Source organism: Chrysoperla carnea, chromosome 2, assembly GCF_905475395.1.
Source record: "Chrysoperla carnea chromosome 2, inChrCarn1.1, whole genome shotgun sequence".
NCBI classification, from domain to species: Eukaryota; Metazoa; Arthropoda; class Insecta; order Neuroptera; family Chrysopidae; genus Chrysoperla; species Chrysoperla carnea.
The window spans coordinates 60,185,962-60,205,441 of record NC_058338.1 but is presented as its reverse complement, the minus strand read 5'-3'; the positions used below and the strand labels follow the sequence as shown (position 1 = coordinate 60,205,441).

The window sequence follows — 19,480 nt, the reverse complement described above, 5'->3', positions numbered from 1 at the left end:
TCAGGGGTAGCTAATAACGGAGCTCCCGTAATAAAATGTCCAGGGGTCAGATAATCTGTACCATCAGGATCCTCACTTAAACGACAAAGAGGGCGACTATTTAAAACAGCCTCAATTCGAATAAACAAAGTAGAATATTCTTCAAATGTTAAGATGGTGTCTCCTATTATTCGCTTCAGTAAAGTTTTGGTTGATTTTACAACGGCTTCCCATAAACCGCCAAAGTTTGCTCCGTAAGCTGGGTTAAATTGCCAATTAATATGTTTAGAGGTACAGAATTCAACAATCCTATCCGAATTGCTATTTAGGAATGAATCTACTTCCTTCAAATGTCGAGCTGCTCCTACGAAGTTCCTTCCACAATCAGAGTAGATGGTATGAGGGGAACCCCGGCGTCCCACAAATCGGTCCAAAGCTGCCAGGAAACATCGGGTTGATAAGTCCGTTACACTTTCGAGATGGACGGCTTGGGTAGCCATACAGACAAACACACACAAATAGGATTTGGAAATGCGAGATTTCCTCAGTAAATTTTCTTTACACTGAAAGGGGCCGGCAAAATCTGTTCCGACTTGACTAAAAGGTCGACCTACACGAACTCTAGATGGTGGCAAGTCAGCCATTATAGGCTGATCAGGTTGCGCAGCTAGTTTATGGCATCTAAGGCATTTATGAATTTGCGAACGAACCAATGAACGGCAAGAAACAATCCAAAATTTTCGCAAAATTAAAGATTGAACCAATTGAGGGCCAGAATGCAGTGAAGTTTTATGATAGTAATCACAAATCAGGTAAGACAAATGACAATTTTTAGGAAGAATGAAAGGGTGTTTTGTATGACTCGGTAATAATGAATGGGTTAAACGACCACCCACCCGCAAACAACCCTCTTCATCTACAAAAGGCTTTAATTTAACAAGTTTTGAATTCTTTAAATTACCCTTTTCTAGTAATTTAAATTCAGGAGCGAAATAACATTGTTGAGTTTTCCGTACTAAGAGTACTAAGGAATTTTCCAATTCTTTGGTGCTTAAAGGACCAGAAAAATTAAGAGCGCGATCAAATTTCATACCTAAACGGGATTTTAAAATTGAAATGTAACGCAGGACAAAGGCAAACGTTCTCTGCAGTCGCATGAAAGAACTAAAATGGGTGATCATTTGTACTACGTAATTTTCATCTATATTAATAGCCAACGAAACTGGGCTCCTTTTCAGCTCAGGAATCTCCAGATTATCAAGAACTGGCAGCGGGGATGTATTTTCAAAAATATTTTTATCCTTTATAAAGGAAGGTCCCGTTAGCCATAAAGGGTGATTTAACAAACTGGACATTTTCAGACCTCTTGATGCACAATCAGCGGGGTTATCTTCAGATTTAACATGTCCCCAATCAGTAGGCGAAGTATCCCCTAATATATCCGAGACTCGGTTAGCTACATATGTATTTAATAAATAGGGAGGGGTTTTTAGCCAACATAATACGGTTTTCGAGTCCGTATATAATTTAATTCGATGGAGTTTTAAATTATTTAAACCCATTTCGGGCGATTTTAATAAACGTGTTAATAAGTGTGCACCTGAAAGTTCAAGGCGATTTATACGAAAAGATTTTAAAGGGGCAACTTTAGTTTTTGAGGCAATCAACGAACTTTGTACTGATAACTCGGTTTTTACTACAAGGTAAAGACAAGCAGCGACACCCTTTTCACTGGCATCACAAAAACCTACTAACATTTTCTCACAATTAGCAGAGCCTATGAATCGGGGTATTTTGATTACAGAAACTTGCATAAGATCATTGGTAAAATGAATCCATTCTTCTGCAAGACTTCCTTCAAGCGGCGTGTCCCAGTCTAGTTGGGAAAGCCATAATTGTTGTAAAAACCATTTCATAAAGTGAACAACGGGAGATATGAAACCTAAAGGATCAAAAACCCGGGCCACATACGAAAGGATTGTTCGTTTTGTCACTATATCTTTAAATGGAGAAATTTTAAATTGAAAACAATCAGAGGTAGGATCCCAAATTAATCCTAATATTTTTATAATATTATCCTCGGTCGCAAAAGATAACGTTTGTTCTCTAAATTCAGTAGGAACAGCTTCCAAAACAGATTCATTGTTGCTGGACCACTTTCTAAGCTCGAAACATCCCGCAGTTAATAATTCAACTAACTCCTTTTGCAATAACTGGGCTTGTTCAATAGTGTCTGCTCCCCCCAGGATATCATCCATATACGTTTGGTTTTCTATAACCGGACTGGCCAGAGGAAATTTTTCCCCTTCATCTTTAACTAACTGTAATAATACTCTTTGGGCAAGGAAAGGGGCTGGTTTCAAACCATAAGTTACAGTATTCAATTCATATTCAAGAATTTCGCAATTCTCTTCAGGCCTCCAAAATATATGCTGATAAATTCTATCAGCTTTATCTACCAGAATTTGGCGATACATCATTCTGATGTCGGCACATAGGGCATATTTATATAATCGAAATTGATTTATAAGATTAGGCAAGGCTTTCTGCAATTTCGGACCTCGCAGCAGGACGTCATTTAAGCTACGGTCAACAAGAGATCCCGGAGCAGATGCATTGAAAACAACTCGAACCTTCGTGCTGGAACTATCGACTTTAGTGACACAATGATGTGGCAGTAAGTAGTCACTAGGGCACTTAGCTGGGCTCATATGGGAAAGGCTTAAATAGTCCTGCAGGAACGAATTATAGGAAACTTTGAGTTCCTCATTTCGAGATAATTTTCTCTCTAAGGATAAATAAGATTTATAGGCAGCGGGACGATTTCTTAATCCATGATTCTTATCCATGAAGGGCAGGCTGACAGAATATCTCCCGGAGGCTTCTCTTTCATAAGTGTTACAAAAATGACTTTCAGCGGCTTCATCTTCCGGGTTTACCAGAATGGGCAAGGCAACTTCTTCTTGTTCCCAAAATTTTTTAAGAATGGACTCAAGACTAGGAGATAAGGCTAACCAAGAAGTTCTACTTCCAGTTACACTATCCGAGGCCACGGGCCCGGTTACAACGTATCCAAAAATGGTTTTAAGTAGGCTAGGCTCCCCTAAAATTACTGACGAGTCAGAATTAGGTTCCAACAAAAACGGATAAACATCAGACCCTAACAACATTTCAACCTTTTCAGGACGATAAAATTCTTCATCGGCTAGGCAAATGTTAGGAAATTTATTTTTCAACTCAGGCAATGGCACGCTAGGCAAGGATTGAACGATCGACGATAAAACGACAGGACACAACGATACAGTACGCTTGCTACGATTAGAAGCAATTACACAATTAACTTCACCACAAACCTTAGCACGTTCATTAGTAATTCCAACTATTTCACAAGAGGAGTAGAAAGGCTTTAAACCCAGTCTTTGGACTAACGATGAAGTAATGGCAGACACCTGAGAGCCACAATCCAGAACCGCTCTGGCAGGCTGAAACTGCCCACAAGTATCACGCACTAAAACGACAGCCGTACCTAATAACACTTGTTTAGGTTTCGCTTTTTTAGATACCTGACACGCAAATGAGTTGTTTTGCATGGCAACAGCTGACGTTTGAGGAGTCTGGGTTACTTCTGGCTTACTTTCCGTAGCCTCAGCTTTACTTTCGAACGTTTTACCTTCCGGATGTAATAAACTGTGATGTTTATTACTCCTACACTTGGAACAGGATTTAATTGATTTACAAAGTGTTCGTAAATGAGGGCCTAAACAATTAAAACACAAATGAGAACGGCGTACTAAATCATATTTTTTTTCTAACTCTAAAGCTTGAAATTTGCTGCAAGTAGATAGGGTATGGGATTGCTGACAACATGGACATCTCATTATTTTAGGCTGACTTTTAATGGAACCTTCAGACTTTGGGTCGGTTTTTTGAGCAAAAAACGACGTACTAGGCTTTCGACCACAATTAGAATCTTTGGCATCTGAATCAATCAACTCATTAGTCCGACACTGTTCGGTTATGAAATCAATTAAATTCTGATAACTAGGTATTGACGAAGAGGCGTGTTTATTTTCAAAAACTTTACGAGTTTTATTATCTAAATTGTGTAACGATAAATGTAAAAGCAAATAATCAAGTTGATCGTTTATGCCTAAAGCCTTAAATGCATTAACAGAACTAGTATGAGTTTTCAAAAACTTATGAAGGTTGGCAGAGTTTCCATTCGCAATTTTACCGAAATTTAAAATATTATCAATATACATTTGTGCTAACCTCCTTTTATTGTGATAACGATTCTTCAATGCAGTCAAAGCTAACAAATAATTTTCCTCTGACAAATGGTATTCAGAAATAACTGCTAAGGCGTCATCGGTTAACAAAGTTCTGAGATACTGAAATTTTTGAATTGCTGACAATAAATTATTATTGTGCACCAAAGATTCAAAAAGCGAGAAAAATGTAGGCCAATCTGCCATCTTATTTGAAAATCGTGGGATATTCAATTGAGGAAGTTGTATTTGCGTTACAATTGGCGAAGGTGCTTGCGCCACAGGTTCCTGTTGCCCTTTTAACAGCATATAAGCAGCTCTAGCTTCAAAAATCAGAGTATCAAACGATGTTTGCACATCATTGACTTTAATTTCACTTTTACGGTCCGTTAAAGAAGCATTAAATTCAATAATGTCCGCTTGAATGTCATCAAAACTTTTCTCATAAGTATCCAATTTTTGAAACCTGGGTAAAAATGATTGTACATTGGCAGAAGTAAGCGTTTTGGAATAATCATAAATTGATTGAACACTGGCGAATATTCTTTCTCTACGCGCCGTCAAGCTTCTAATCTCATCAGCTTCAACAAGTGGCATGGTTTTAAATATTAAATTCAAAAAACAATCTTGAAAAAAGTAAACAAATAGTAAACTTTAAATTTAATTGTCAAACGGTAATAATATTATTAATATTGACAGATATAAAGTAAATACGCTCGGTAGTAAACAAACTTTTATCAAAATAAACAAATCCTCAAAAATAAATTGTATTTAAATTTATTGTAAAATCAGTTTTATAATAATAAATTCTATTCATTAAATAAATTCATTGAAAAAACGAAAAATACTATAATAGTAAAAATATCAGCTGAGTAATCAAGATCACTAAAAATATTGAAAAAAACTAAGTTATTTCAATATTTAAGTTATTTTTCAATATTAGTTTTAATACTATATCTAAGTTATATAGTATTAAAACTAAACTATGACAAGATCAACTTTTTGAGTCGCACGCAAACCGACTTGACTCTCAGAAACTGGGCTTGGCGTATAGTATGCGCGCGCAGAACGTTGATCAGTACAAGCACAACTTTACAATTTCAATATGGCTGAAACTTTTATTTATTATTTTTAACACTAATTACTTTTTTAACCGCGAATTTACTACCCGCATTGGTCAAGGATCCAACTCGAAGGACCAATTTTGTTAGGAGTTTAACTGTTAGGCGATCCAAACTGCAATTCACGGTTAAAATTAATTGATAAAAAACTGACTCACCTGTTTGAACCCGGTTTTGCTGTGATGTCGCCGTTGCTAGTACGGTTGTTCATGAGCTCATTTTTAACCTCTAACAATTTCGACGTGTGGATGTTTCACGTGGGTTTACACAACGAAAATAACAGTTGAACCAGCTTACAAATTAACTCACACTTATTAATTTACAATTAAATTGACACTTATTTATTTCTCAAAACCTTCGTTCACTACTTAATCGAACGCGGTTTAAATTTTACAAACGGTTATAAACTAACTAGGCCGGTATCCGATCGAAGCGGATGCTAAACTATAACTACTTAAAAAATGAATGGGCGCGCGTCTACCCGTGTTTACAGTTGTTTACTTTTTGTTTACTAAGTTTTGCGCCTTGGCGCCAACAATACGAAAAATTTTTGTATCACCTTGTAAATATTGTAAATATTAAACCCTCTATTCTTGTGGTCAAATACCTATCGAGTCTTTGTAAAATATTTCCTGAATGTAAAAAGTTTACTTAACAATATTTCTCTGTATGTTGTATCTTGTATCGTATATGTATTATGAATATTGTAATAATATTCACATTTATGAGATATACAATATTATATTATTTTATGATACTAAAGCCATATTGTTGTATGAATTTAAATATGTAAATAATATATTGTAATAATATTGTTGTATTGTTATTTATATTAATGATCAATAAATTGTTTTATTTTTTTTTTACTCGATAGGTATTTTGTTTGTAAAAAATTTATTGACAAAATACTTTGTTAAGTAAATTCAGTGATTAGAGGTGATTTTAATCATGTTTATTTTTATCTTTACACTTTACCATATGAAGCTTTATTGGTTTAAATAATTTTTATAATGAAATTTAGATTTTATTCCACTTGGTTTAATTTTGCAAACCTAAAACATATCGTTGACAAACTAACTTATTGAATAATAATTTAGTAGCACTGTCAAGAGATTGCTTTTTTCAAATTTAACAAGAACTGGCTTTATTCCTGAAGGATACTTGGACTTCAAAACACAAAATGTTATTCGAAATGAATATTATATTGAATCTTTTCAAATATTGGCAGATTTTTCAGATATATAGCGAGGTTTATGTCGAAAAATTGTTATTTTAAGTCAATTATTACCTCGTTTTAAACATTTTCTTGTAAACACCACTGTTTACCCACGAGGACGCTAATAAGGTGAAAATTTTGTAGTATGTATTAATATGGGAATATCAGTTATGTGTGTGTGGCTATTTAAGAGTGAGAATCTTTCTTTATTTACGTGACGTCAGAAAACAAAAGTTTGCGTCATAAAAACTGTTTTTCAACAATTAACTCAGTCAATTGTTTGTTTTCACTTGTTTTCTCTATATTTTCCGTGTTATACTAAAAACTTCTCATTGAGTAAATAATACATCACAATTTTTATAAAAGAAAGTCACTCTTCTCTCAACAACAAACTAAAAAGAAATAAAGATAAATTATTAAAAAACAATAATAACTCAATAATAAATATAAATAAAAAATTGATTTTTGTCAATTTATATTTAAGGTGAAAAAAGTAAAAATAATAATGTTTTATCAATTTAATGATGTTATTTTTTGTATTTATTTTTTTTTAGAATTCATAAAATATTTAACTTTTATAGGAAGTTAATTTGTCATTCCACACAAACCTTATTACCGTTTTCATTTTTATGTACCTGATGTGAGTTTTGTTGCTATCATATTAATAATAATGTCTGTATAATAAATTTTATTATCAACTCTACTGCTACAGTAAGTACTAAAATAAAAAGAATCTATATAGAAATATATCGAAAGAACCAACCAAGTTACAGAAAATATAACAGATAACAAACATATACTTAAATCATGTGACATAAAAAATTGGTGTCAGTAGTATTAAATACATCATGTTACTTCTATACATTTTTTTTTTTTTTTGGGGTGCATAAAGTTGCGATTACACAAGTCTTAATACACTCCAACGAATCATTTTTTAATGCTTATAACAAAACACGGATTTGGAAAATTTACTCACTAATTTAATACTTTTTAGCTTTTTTCGCTGCCCACTGAACAATAGTTTCTGAGGTATCGACTAAAACTGCTCTGGGTGTTTATCAAATACGATGTTACGAGGCATTTGAGAAAAGACGTGCAATGGTCCCTTTAGCAATTTCGAAACCGCCTCCAATGATTTTCTTGAAAATTACTATGCCGGGGTTTTTATTTTTATAAAATGTCGTTTTATCCATGTTTTCTGGAAAAACTTAAATATTGACTGCAAAATGTGACTCTTCCTGACATCTACTGGCGACGAAATAAAGTACACGACCGGGATATTCAAATTGGTATTTGTGTGGAGACATTTTAAATCATTCTTATATTAGTGCTAATTTATTTTAGTAGGATATTTGTGCCTTTTAACTCAAAAAATACCGAGTAAAGCTCGGTCATCCAGGTACTGATTTTTATCCAAATCGGTCTCAAGAATCTATTATATATACGTAATAATTATTTTTCAATTAAATAATGTAACACGTAAAAAATAAGAATAAGTGTATCCATTGGCACATTTCCATCATTTTATGTGCGTAAAAAATCAAGTGCGAATAAAATAAAACAAATAAGACACAAAAAAGTGAATAAAAAATGTTGTTTAACAAATAAAGATGGTAAGATGTAAATATTATAGTTTATAGCATACGTTATCTATCTTTAATGATATTGTTATCGTGCTAGTAAAATTTTGTATATCCCAAAAAATAAAAGCCCGTCATTCATCCACATCTACGAATGTATGTATATGTTAAAGTTAAGTATGTACTTACACTAGAAAAACTTTTTTTTACACCCACCCTAACACTTATTTTACACTTTTTGTGTGGACTGCCATTTTTACGATGATTTTATGAGTACTTTACAAAGTTATTATTATGGGTCACTTTTTTTTTTTTTTAAATATACGGTTTATTTATTATGTCGAAGTCTATAAAGTTACAGTGTATAGCATAAATATCTCATCCGTTCGATATATTCTATATAGACAAAGATGTAGTAGTAAAAACAGTCGTAAGATTTTTGTCTAAATCTTTATGACCAGATGTGTTTTTCTTTTTATTCGCTTCAATTTTTATTATCTTTTTTCTTGTATCTTACAATTTTTACGGCATTTCCAAATTACAGTTTAATTGTTTTACATATGATTGTCTATTAAAATAAAAAAATGTTATTTTTTGTATTTTAATTCGTTGTGGTCTTATAGCTTTCTTATGCCTTCGTGCCACTCTGGCGATTTTGATATAATTAATATAAGTTTGTAAATAGTTCAGGCTATGTTACTTCCAAATTTAATGAAAAGTAGATAAAAATATTAAAAACCGTTAGTTTGAAATTTCTCAAAAAAAAATAAACTTATTGTATTCACTTTATATTGACAAAAGATTAAATATTTATTTATATTTTGTTCTTTCAATGGGATTTAAAGTATATTAATTTTAATAACCCCCGAACTAAAAAAAGGATATTATATTAAGTTTGACCGCTATGTGTGTGTGTGTGTGTGTGTGTGTGTCTGTCTGTGGCATCGTAGCGCCTAAGCGGATGAACTGATTTTAATTTTTTTGATTTCGTTTGAAAGGTAATTTAACGATGAGTGTTCTTAGCTATGTTTCAAGTGCGAGTTTAGGGTTCTGTACCCGAAAAGTTTGTCGAGGGGTTTTTTAACATTTTGTAAATTTCACATGTTACAATTGACAATGTCAAGGGATTTGTCTTAAATATCTCATGTAATTTCTTAAGAAATAATTAATGAAAACCCATAAGAATGATGGTCTTGCATACATTTGTAGCTGGAGACCAAATGCATACATTTGTAGTCCGTTTTGAACTATGAACAGTGCGATTTTTTTAAAATTAACTGCTCAACATTCTACATTATGTGTTAAATTAAAATATGACTCAAGAAATTAGTCACCAATGAGAAGTTATTTTGATGAATGTTATTTAAAACACATAGCAGAATTGTCAACTTGTACATAAACAAACAGTTAAAGTTAAATTTTTAACTTTTAAAAGATTGTCTGTTTATTTTAATCGAAAATAAAACTGTGTAGACAGTTATTCTCTCAGTTGCTTCCCTCTGGAACTTCACTTAGCTGTTATCCACTGATTTTACAATATCTTAAAAGAAACTAAAACGTAATCGAAGGCACAAAACTTTTCCTTATGTTAAAACATTATTACAATTATCAGTAATAAGTTTAATGATAATAATAATAATAAGAGATAATATATGTTAATAATTTGTCAAAATGTCTATCAAACAACAAAATAACAAAAAAAATAATAATATTAAATTTATATTAACAATAACAACAATAATAATGTTATTATCATAACTGTATACCTTAACAAATAATAGTAATAATAAGTACCCAATAAATAGGTACAATGGTTATGTACTCAACTCAACCGACCGCGTGTGTTTTGATTAAAAAAAATTAGCATGTCAAATTATATCTAAAGGGTATTATTCACATATCATTTTTAATATATTATATAGAAAAAAAATAAAATAAAAACAGAACTGTTTTTTAAATGAAATAAGTCAAGCTAAACGTCCAAAATCTGGTATGAATGCTAAAACGACATCAATATACATATGGGCATACAGCTTGTAGCGTAATTTTTCCGAATCGAATCGAGAAATAATAATAAACAATTTTCATATACTACTTGCAGTTACCCACCCGCTTTGCTTAGTGAATTCAATGTAAATATATACAAGTACAAAATTTTCGAAATTTCACACAAATTTGTATTCTCTTTTCAACCTCCTTAAAGAATGAACTTTCATTAAAAAGTGATACAATAAACTTTTGTCTCAGATCATGAGCACTTATATCAATATTAACATTTGTAACTTCAAAAAATTAAAAGTTTTATATAAGCTTTCTCTCCTTATTTTACTCCCGTTTAGAATGCTTTTTTTTTTGAAAATAGTCATACAGTAAACACACTTACGTCAGATAAGGAACGTTTCTGCATAATTTCATACTTCTAGACTCAATAGTTGTAGCTGTGCGTTGATCGATCAGTCAGTCAGCCGGATAGGTTTTTCGTCTATAAAAATATATTTCAATTCCTCATCATAAATAATAATAAATCAATCTAAGTATAGACACAGTGTGCCATCTTCGTGACGCAATAAAATAATCTACACAGGATTTTTTTTAAAACTACATGTTTTTTTAAAACTACATAACCTTTTCACAAATTTTTTTTAACATCTCAGCTATTGGCAATAAGTCATGAATTTGTGTAGGCAAAGGTAGAAAACATTGAGAAAAACTGCGATTGAAAATGTTTAGTTTTTTTTTCATTTTTTGTTGTAATTCTTATACGAAAATTATTCCAGTATAAATATCAAATCTGATTCAATGGATTCTGTTGTTCACATCCTGAAAGTAAAATTGATTGGAATCTCGGGCCGCGGATACGTTGTCCTGCCTAGAGCTGGACTTATGACATTTTCGTTTTTTAATTGTTATTTTTGTTAGAAAAAATTTGCAATTTTAAGCAACTGGTGCAGTTTTCCATGGGCTATCAATTTGTTAAAAAGCGTGTCTTTATAAATACAAAAAATTACGTTGAAAATTCATATGCCACAAGGTGATGTGTGTATGGAGGTAAAATAAAATAGTATTAAACAATCAAAGTTTTCTTCATTTCTATAAAATACAGCACAACGCAAACGCAACGCGTATTTATGATAAAGTTTCATTTTGTTCAAACTATTTATACATCAATTGTTAGGTTGCATGTTTAAAAACATCTTTTTAAGTTATTTTTTTTAAAAAACTATTTTAAATATTATTATTATTATTATTATTGCTATTACAATTCTACTCGGAATATAGTAATTATTTACATAAATTCTAAATAACAAATTATTTAATTTGAAAAAATCATGTAAATTATTTTTAATGATTTGGAAAAAAAATTTATAATACTGTTTAAATATAATTTGCTTACATGAAATTTATGTATATTGTTTATTGTTTTAAAGGGCCATTCTAGCGTGTGATGTATGCCATTTATTTTCTCAATTCAAAATGTATATCAAGGAATTAAAATATTTTAATTTTTTAAAATTCTATTTAATCAATACGTAAGATAGTATATTAACACTATACTATAAATACTTAAGCGACGTATCAAACAACCGCCATTGAATGTTTCCAAACCTTGCATTTACTAAATTATTGAGTTCCTTTTTGTCTTTTCTTTAACAAAAAACACGGATATTTTCTGAAGTTTTTTACTATACCTTTCGCTTAAAATTATTTTTAGCCATCATAAAAAAAAATGTTATTAATATGAAGCGACTGTTAGTGGTTGTATGAAATTAGGAATTCATATTTCAATGTTAGGGCTAGGTTTTGTTTTCAGTGTATTTTTATTGTCTATTCACTGACAAGACATATAAAAGACACCTTTACCAAAATTTTATTTTCCTATCAATCATTTTAATAATTTAAAACTTGACTTTACTTACAATACCTCAATAATATTGTATACTTTAGTTCATACCAACAAATGAAAAGTTTATCCCTCACAAAATCCCTTTAGTATTACCTGCTATCGGAAATTCTACTAGAATGTTGTGCCCATGCATTTTTTGTGACTTATAAAAAACAATTTTTTAATGATCTTGTCATTCCAAATAATCACATCTTGTGTTTGTGACATCAGAGCATATATTCCATGTATATTCCATATATATCCATTCAAAGTTATTCCTAATAATAGCCACGGTTATATATAATGTATAAGTAATAATAATATTCACAATGGCGGCAGACCGACCAAACACACATGTGCGTTACGTGATTTTTATTTCATGTTGGACCACTTTTATTTATTTATTTAAAAACAATTTGTTAAAATTAAATTTGAGTCTTAGATATTTTATGTATATCAAAGAATTGATTAAATAAATTTCATATACAAAATCAGTTTCATGGAAATTCCTAATTTTTAGTTAACAGATAGCTAAATTTCCTCCAACAACTGTCGGATCTTATAAATCAGTAACATATAATTAGCGAATAAAAACAGTTTCTAAATATCCTATTTAAATTTTCATTTTTTTCAATTCAATTCAATTCAATTCTCAAAGCACAAATTTCGATTTTCCAAATGAAATAAAAGAATTGACTGACTATTGTGTGTTGTTTTATATAAATAAATAAACAACAAAATAACATTAAAATGATTAATTCAATGTAAGTTTTCTTTTGTTTTGTGTTTGTGTATTTGATTGATTATCTACGATATGTTGTTGTTGTTGTTTTTTTTTTTTTTAAACACCCCTATATTACAACTATTTCAATCGACGACGACGTTCTTTTTGAGGGTGACATGATGAAGGGTGCCTTTATACAATATATATATACATGCATGTACACCAATATTCAATCAATGAAATACACTTCTATCGTAGCTGTAGAGACGATTTAATATTTATAAGAAATTCAAAACTACATATAACACACACCAATCAACTCTTAACTGCTTTTGTGGTTTGTCGGAATCTTTAACTATTATATCAATTTTATTTACGCTTATTGAAAATAAAAATAATAAAAACGAGACATATTAAATATTTAAAATTATAATATATTGTATTATTGATAGTCCTATGTGCCATGTCTGTGTCACTGATTGTTAAAAATAGATCTCAAAAATAAATTTGGGGGAACTCACAAAAATTTCACGGATTTAAGTAGATTATATATAATTAAATGTGTGTTGTTTATGACACAGAGTATACGGTAACGGTTCTTACCTGAAACAACTAGTTTTAAAATTTTATGTACCTACAGATAAATATAAATTTTAAATCTTCACTGTAAGAAAAATTAGACAGCCTTCTTTAAACAAAACTTTAAAGTTTTTAATTTTAAAATTAATATTACAATACAAGTGTGCTATTTACCGATTTCAATGTATTTTTAGTAATAAAACAAAAAAATATGTTACAAGAGATATTTAATCTACTGCTTACATTTATAAAATACGGAAGCTACAATGACAATATTTGTATTTATCGTTTTGAATATTATCTGGTTCAAAAGTGTTATTATAACAGTTCAAATGTTTATAAATGAATTATAGTAAGATACCGTATATTTTTCAACGGGTTTTTCATGACGTTTTAAATATTTAATATATAAAAAATACCAATTCTTACGTTTAGTTATTTATTGATATGATCAAAAAGAATTATAAAGTTTTTATTTTTTTATTTTTGTAAGGGGGATGTAGAGTAGGTACTCAAAGTATCTATTAAGTCTTGGCTTTTTTTTTTTCATTTAAATTGTTTTCGATGTAATCAAGTAGAAAATTTTAATAGACAATTTTTTCGTTTGGTTCGTTTAAGATTGTTAAATGTATCCTTACGGAATTATTTTGAAAAATGAGTACAAAGAAACCTCCCTAAAATAAAGTTCAATAATTTTTTTCACACAAATAATAAACTTTCATTTATTATTTATTCTATTTCCAAAAATTTCTTAGAAAATAAATTAAAAGGAATTGGCTTACAGCCCTTTCCAAAGTTTCGTATTTTAAATAGGACCTTTTTGAATTATTTTTGGAACGAAATTTTCTTGGTGTCAAAATTATTCCATCAATACTAAATGATTTCTATTTCTTTTGTTACAGGTGACGCAAGTAATGCGAGTATCGGTAGTGGTGAGGGTACGGGTGAAGAAGATGATGACACAAATGGTAAAAAAAATCAAAAGAAACGGGGGATTTTCCCAAAAGTAGCAACAAATATACTCAGGGCGTGGCTATTTCAGCATCTAACGGTAAGTGAATTATCCTTTCATATAATTTTCATTATAAATTATTGATATTGATAGCCAACATTATGTTTCCACTTAACAATAGAATATTTCGTTTTAAATACAAATAAAAATTTTTTTTATATAATATAATTTATTTCCTATCGAGTAATACGCGGCCTGTGAAAAAAACGCGAGGAAGCTGACAAAGTCGCTTTAATTCATTCAATTTCAATTTACATGTTGTAAAAAAATTTCCATCTACTGCATAGGAAAAACACGCTTAATAAACAAAAATAAATAAAAGCGCTATGATAAATATAAGAAAAAAGGAAAACACAGAGAAATACTTACGAGAAACATGTAGAAGAAAATGATGAGAAAAGACATAGAAAAAAAACAAACAACCGGGAAAATGAACGTTGAAATCACTTGAATAAGATGAAAACATGAAAATAAAACACATTTTAGTAGAATAGAGAAAGTTAGTTATGCCGCTATGAGTCGACAAATTTGAATAGTTATTTAAAATTGGGAAAATTAACACTATTCGAACCAGGTCAAGTAGAATACGAATACCTATAACATATCCAAATTTCAAATCGAGTAAAGGATATAGTTGCAGTGCTTGAAATTCAATTGTTACTTTAACCATTATTATCTGGTAAACATTTTTTCTTTGTAAATTTTTTTCCACCAATGAATACTTCTGGAGGATTCTTAAATAAAGTTTCACGCCAATCAAATAATGATTTTATGCCAATCAAAAATGTGTATAGAACAGTTCTAAAACAGGTGACTTGCCAAACAAAGATTGAGCTGTTGTAAGCCTCATAAGAAAATTGGGAAAGAAACGAAGGCAACTTATATATCCATTTTTTTTAAAACTGAGGATCTTTTTTCGGCAAAAACATAATACAATTCAGTGAATATTTAAACAACAACAAACACTAAAAATCTTCAAAATGCAAAAAATTTGAGAAAATGGTTTTAAATTTTTATCGGCATCACTAAAGAGCATCAGAATATTACTTTAACCCTATATATAAATTTGTTCCATTAAAACTACCAATTCAAAACCTTTAAATAAAAATAAAAAAAAAGTACCATTTTTAGGAAACGTACAAAACATGTCATTTAGATATAGATCTCTCTCGATCCATCCTATCTCGACGTCGAGCGGTCGGTCGGTTAACGTAGTCGTCTATCGTCTTACCATTTTCTTAAATGTGTTGTTTTCTGTTGCTCTATTTCTCCTTACATACAAAACAACAACATATTCCGAATAAAAAGCACATTCTCTAACCTCGCTTTTAACTTCCTGATACAAAACTATTGTTTTAATCTTGAAAATCAAAATAAAACATTTAATTGTGTTGAAAAATACATATTTTAAACAAAATTTATGTACTATATATTTTTGAATAAAAAAAAAACAAAAAAAACGCAGTGACGTCTTTACATCCGTTGACGCTGTGACCCAATCACGCTAAATTCACATTTTTCTGATTGTTTCTATGGAAAATTATGTTGTAGTAAAGAGAAATCAGTTGAGAGATAAACCATTAATCGAAACATGCGTTGACGTCACTGGCGTTTGTATTTATAGTAGAAAAAACCATTTTGAATTGAAAATTACATGAACAATCAATTTAAAAAAAAATTATTTTTTATATTTCTTAATAATTTTTAGTAAACTTTACGTATATCGATGTCAAAAATTGGTCTCATATATTACACTAAACTCTTATATTGTTTTCTCGTCTCAACTTTAAATGTATAGCCGCAACATTGCTGGTGCAGTCGGTGAAATTAATTAAATTTGAATTGAAAAGAATTCTACTTTTAGATGTCTGTGTAGGTAATTCATGTAAATTTTAGGTTATCCTCTCAACTCGGCTGTAGTCTTACTCTTAACTATCCTTTATATGTTAATTTACTCAATGAAAATATAAATCCAGCGGAATTAATCATTCAAAAATGTCTAGGGTTCATGAAACTCCACCAAGTATGCAAAGGGTTCACCAGAAAAACATTCCTTTAACCACTAAAGATCATGCCCACCAAAGCTTGTTTTTTGTTGTGTATTCACAATACGTATATATGTATGTGCTTTTTTGTGCTTTTATTCTCTCTGTATTCTTAACAAAACTCATAAAATTGTCTGGTAAGACCACAAAACTGCTTATTTTGCATACACATTGTATGTAGTATGGTTGTAAAGTTGAATGTTTGTTTTGGTGTAGGGTAAATACATGAATGTTTACATCTTTTTATTTCAATGTCGCAACAATCTTTTTTGGATTTAATGTGATATTATTAAAATTTTATTATCATAGATTACTCCAACGGATAGATATAGAATCTCATCTCTGTTTACACGCATAATAAAAACTATGATTTTATCTGGTGTGTAAGTGAAGTTGCGTGGAAATTGCTTTTTAAAATTTTTTTAAATAAATTTACATTTTCTCTAGATAAATTTGGTTAAAATATTATTTTGACTTTTGAGGACCATCAGTACTTAGAAATTTTTAATTCTGAATTCTACCAGTGCTTCAAAATCTTTTATTTTGCATACGAATCATTTAGCCAATTTTTTGTGATAATATTGAAAAAGAAAATTCAGTTGTTCTCAACTTTGAAATTCGTCGATGTATATAAATAAATTTTCTGATCCGTGATTTGGAATAGGTTCCATTTTATTATTCGATCTATGGTCAGGCTTAGTATTTGACAGTCACAGTTTTTTCAACGAAAATTTTTCTAAAAAAGGGCTTCTGTTACACAAAATTTTAATTGCGGTGCAAGCCTATTTGGTGAAGAATTGAATGAATATTCAAAAATCATAGAAATCAGAATTGAATAATTTTCTAGGTGTTCGGTCAGTGGATACTTGCCTTTGTTATCTGTAGTACAAAATATTTTATCCCATTATCTTCGTTGAAAAAAGGCACGACCTTGGCCACATGTTGTTTAATTTCCACCTGTTTTGAATTTGGAATTTTTTTAAATTTTTTTCTGTAATCAATTAGTTTTCGAAATAAAAATTCTTGAAAAATTATAAATTCAATATTCGAATTTAAGAAAAATGAGTTATTTTTTCAATTTCCGAGGGAATTCACTTAGCTAACGCAGCTCCTGTGCTACGAATTTGTCTTTATATTGTGAAGGAGCTATAATGCCACATGTTAAATAAGCGTGCTACAATTTTAACCTGCGTTTCTTCAAAGTCAAAACATTTGACAACATGAACTTTCCACAATGTTATCATTCACTGAAAAATTAATTCCTAATTTCCAACTTTTCAAATAATTTTGATTACAACAATGGAATATGGAAGTCAATAACATGTTTTTGATAGTTTTTAAAAAGTACACAAGAGGGTGTTAAAAATCAGAGTTTATATTATGTTTGTGTATATATTCTATTCCCAATATGAGCAATCGTGAAGCATAACCAGCCACTATTTCGTGCTATTTCGTTGAAGATTTTACAGCATCATCAACCCATTTCGAAAGTATAATGGTTGTTTTTTTATGGTTATTCCAAAAGTCGTCATCTTGAGAAAAAAACTATCATAACAGACTTATTTTATTAAATTTATTAATTTTTCATTCTATGTCGTATTCTAATTTGAAACTGTTTCTTTCGAAAATAATATAAAAGAACTTAAGAAGAACTCTATTTCAACCAAACAAAAAGTGGTGATCATGAACTGCAAGTGGAAATAACACGATTAAATTTTATTTAAATATTTTCGATAATACACATTGAGTACTCGATCGCATTAAGAACAACATTTCTCAACCGATCACTCAAGTTGAGAAACAACATTGAGCACACTTAGTTCTAGGATAAGTGACCCCTTGAAAACACTGTGTGTAGTTACTTTTTATATTTATTTACTTTTAATTAATTTTAAAATTAAAAAAAAGCAATGTTATTTCAAAGTTTTAAGTTTTTACTTCCGTCGACAGTCCCCATGACAGACTATTTTTTTCTTGCACCAAGAATTTCTTGAAAAAAATCTTAGGGAAAATCTTTTGTCTCAAATGTTAGTTTCCCTTTTCCAAATGTCAGCAATTTTTTTCCTGTTTTTCCTACAACAATATACACTGTGTTTAAACCTATTTACCGATTAAAGTTTTCGAGTTTAAACCTCAAAGTCTCTTAAGCAAGGCAAATTTCAGGTAGTAAACCATCATTTTACGGTGCAGATCCACGTTCACCTTCCTTGTGGATTAAACTAAATAAGAATTTCCTATAATATATATTCACATTGTTTTATTTTCGATGCAACTTTAATTTAGAAATAATAATTATCACCAAAATAATTAAACTCATAATTTGATAAAAACCGTACTCCCTTCGTACAAACTTACTATACAGGTTTCAATATACAATGTATATAATAACAAAAGCCTTAACGTATATAATACCATGGTATATATTGTAACACATATTGTATGTCAAGAGACTCAAACACAAATCCCAATTTATCCCTTCTATCTAACATCTTCCTTAGATCTCACATACGATGTAGCTTTTCTAATATTCAAAGAAGACGAAAAAAAAAGAAAACCCTTTTATAACTAAAGCCTTTTCCCATATTATATAACGGTGTGTGTCTGTATATGGTAGGATGATGGTTGCTCCGGCTCTTGTTTGTAATACTGCGTAGTATATGTATTCATAATATAAAATATCCTACAGCCATTTAGCAGTAACTCCTGACTAACCAGAGTTATACTCACTGTGTAGGTAGAAGGTAGAAGGTATGTATGAATGGAAAAGGTAATTTTATCCTTAATAATGTAACGTTCTGGTATACCTAGATACATTTCTATAGAATCAAGCATTGCACATATATACGGGTATCTTTTTCATTTTCCGAAATAACGAACTAGTTTAATACATCCGCTAACTTCCATTAACCCCGATAAGACTTTGACAAAGACCCCAGCTTTGTCTATACAAGCTAGATCGATTAAAACAGCTGTCAAGCTTATACTTTTTAGTTCTAACTGACTGTATGGCGTGAAACCATTATTTGCTTGATAACTTTTTTTTGCGAAAACTATCAAAAAGAGACCGGTCAGA

The 19,480-nt window shown here is 30.2% G+C and overlaps 1 protein-coding gene across 3 annotated transcripts in view; it reads left to right on the top strand.

Annotated features, from left to right (window-relative positions):
- LOC123294097 (homeobox protein homothorax) overlaps nt 1-19,480 on the top strand; it is a 530,011-nt gene that overhangs the window by 340,608 nt on the left and 169,923 nt on the right. For all 3 annotated transcript variants that reach the window (XM_044875178.1, XM_044875177.1, XM_044875179.1), the window contains one exon: nt 14,253-14,401. In XM_044875178.1, the coding sequence (XP_044731113.1) occupies nt 14,253-14,401 (149 nt within the window). The remainder of the gene's footprint in view (nt 1-14,252; nt 14,402-19,480) is intronic.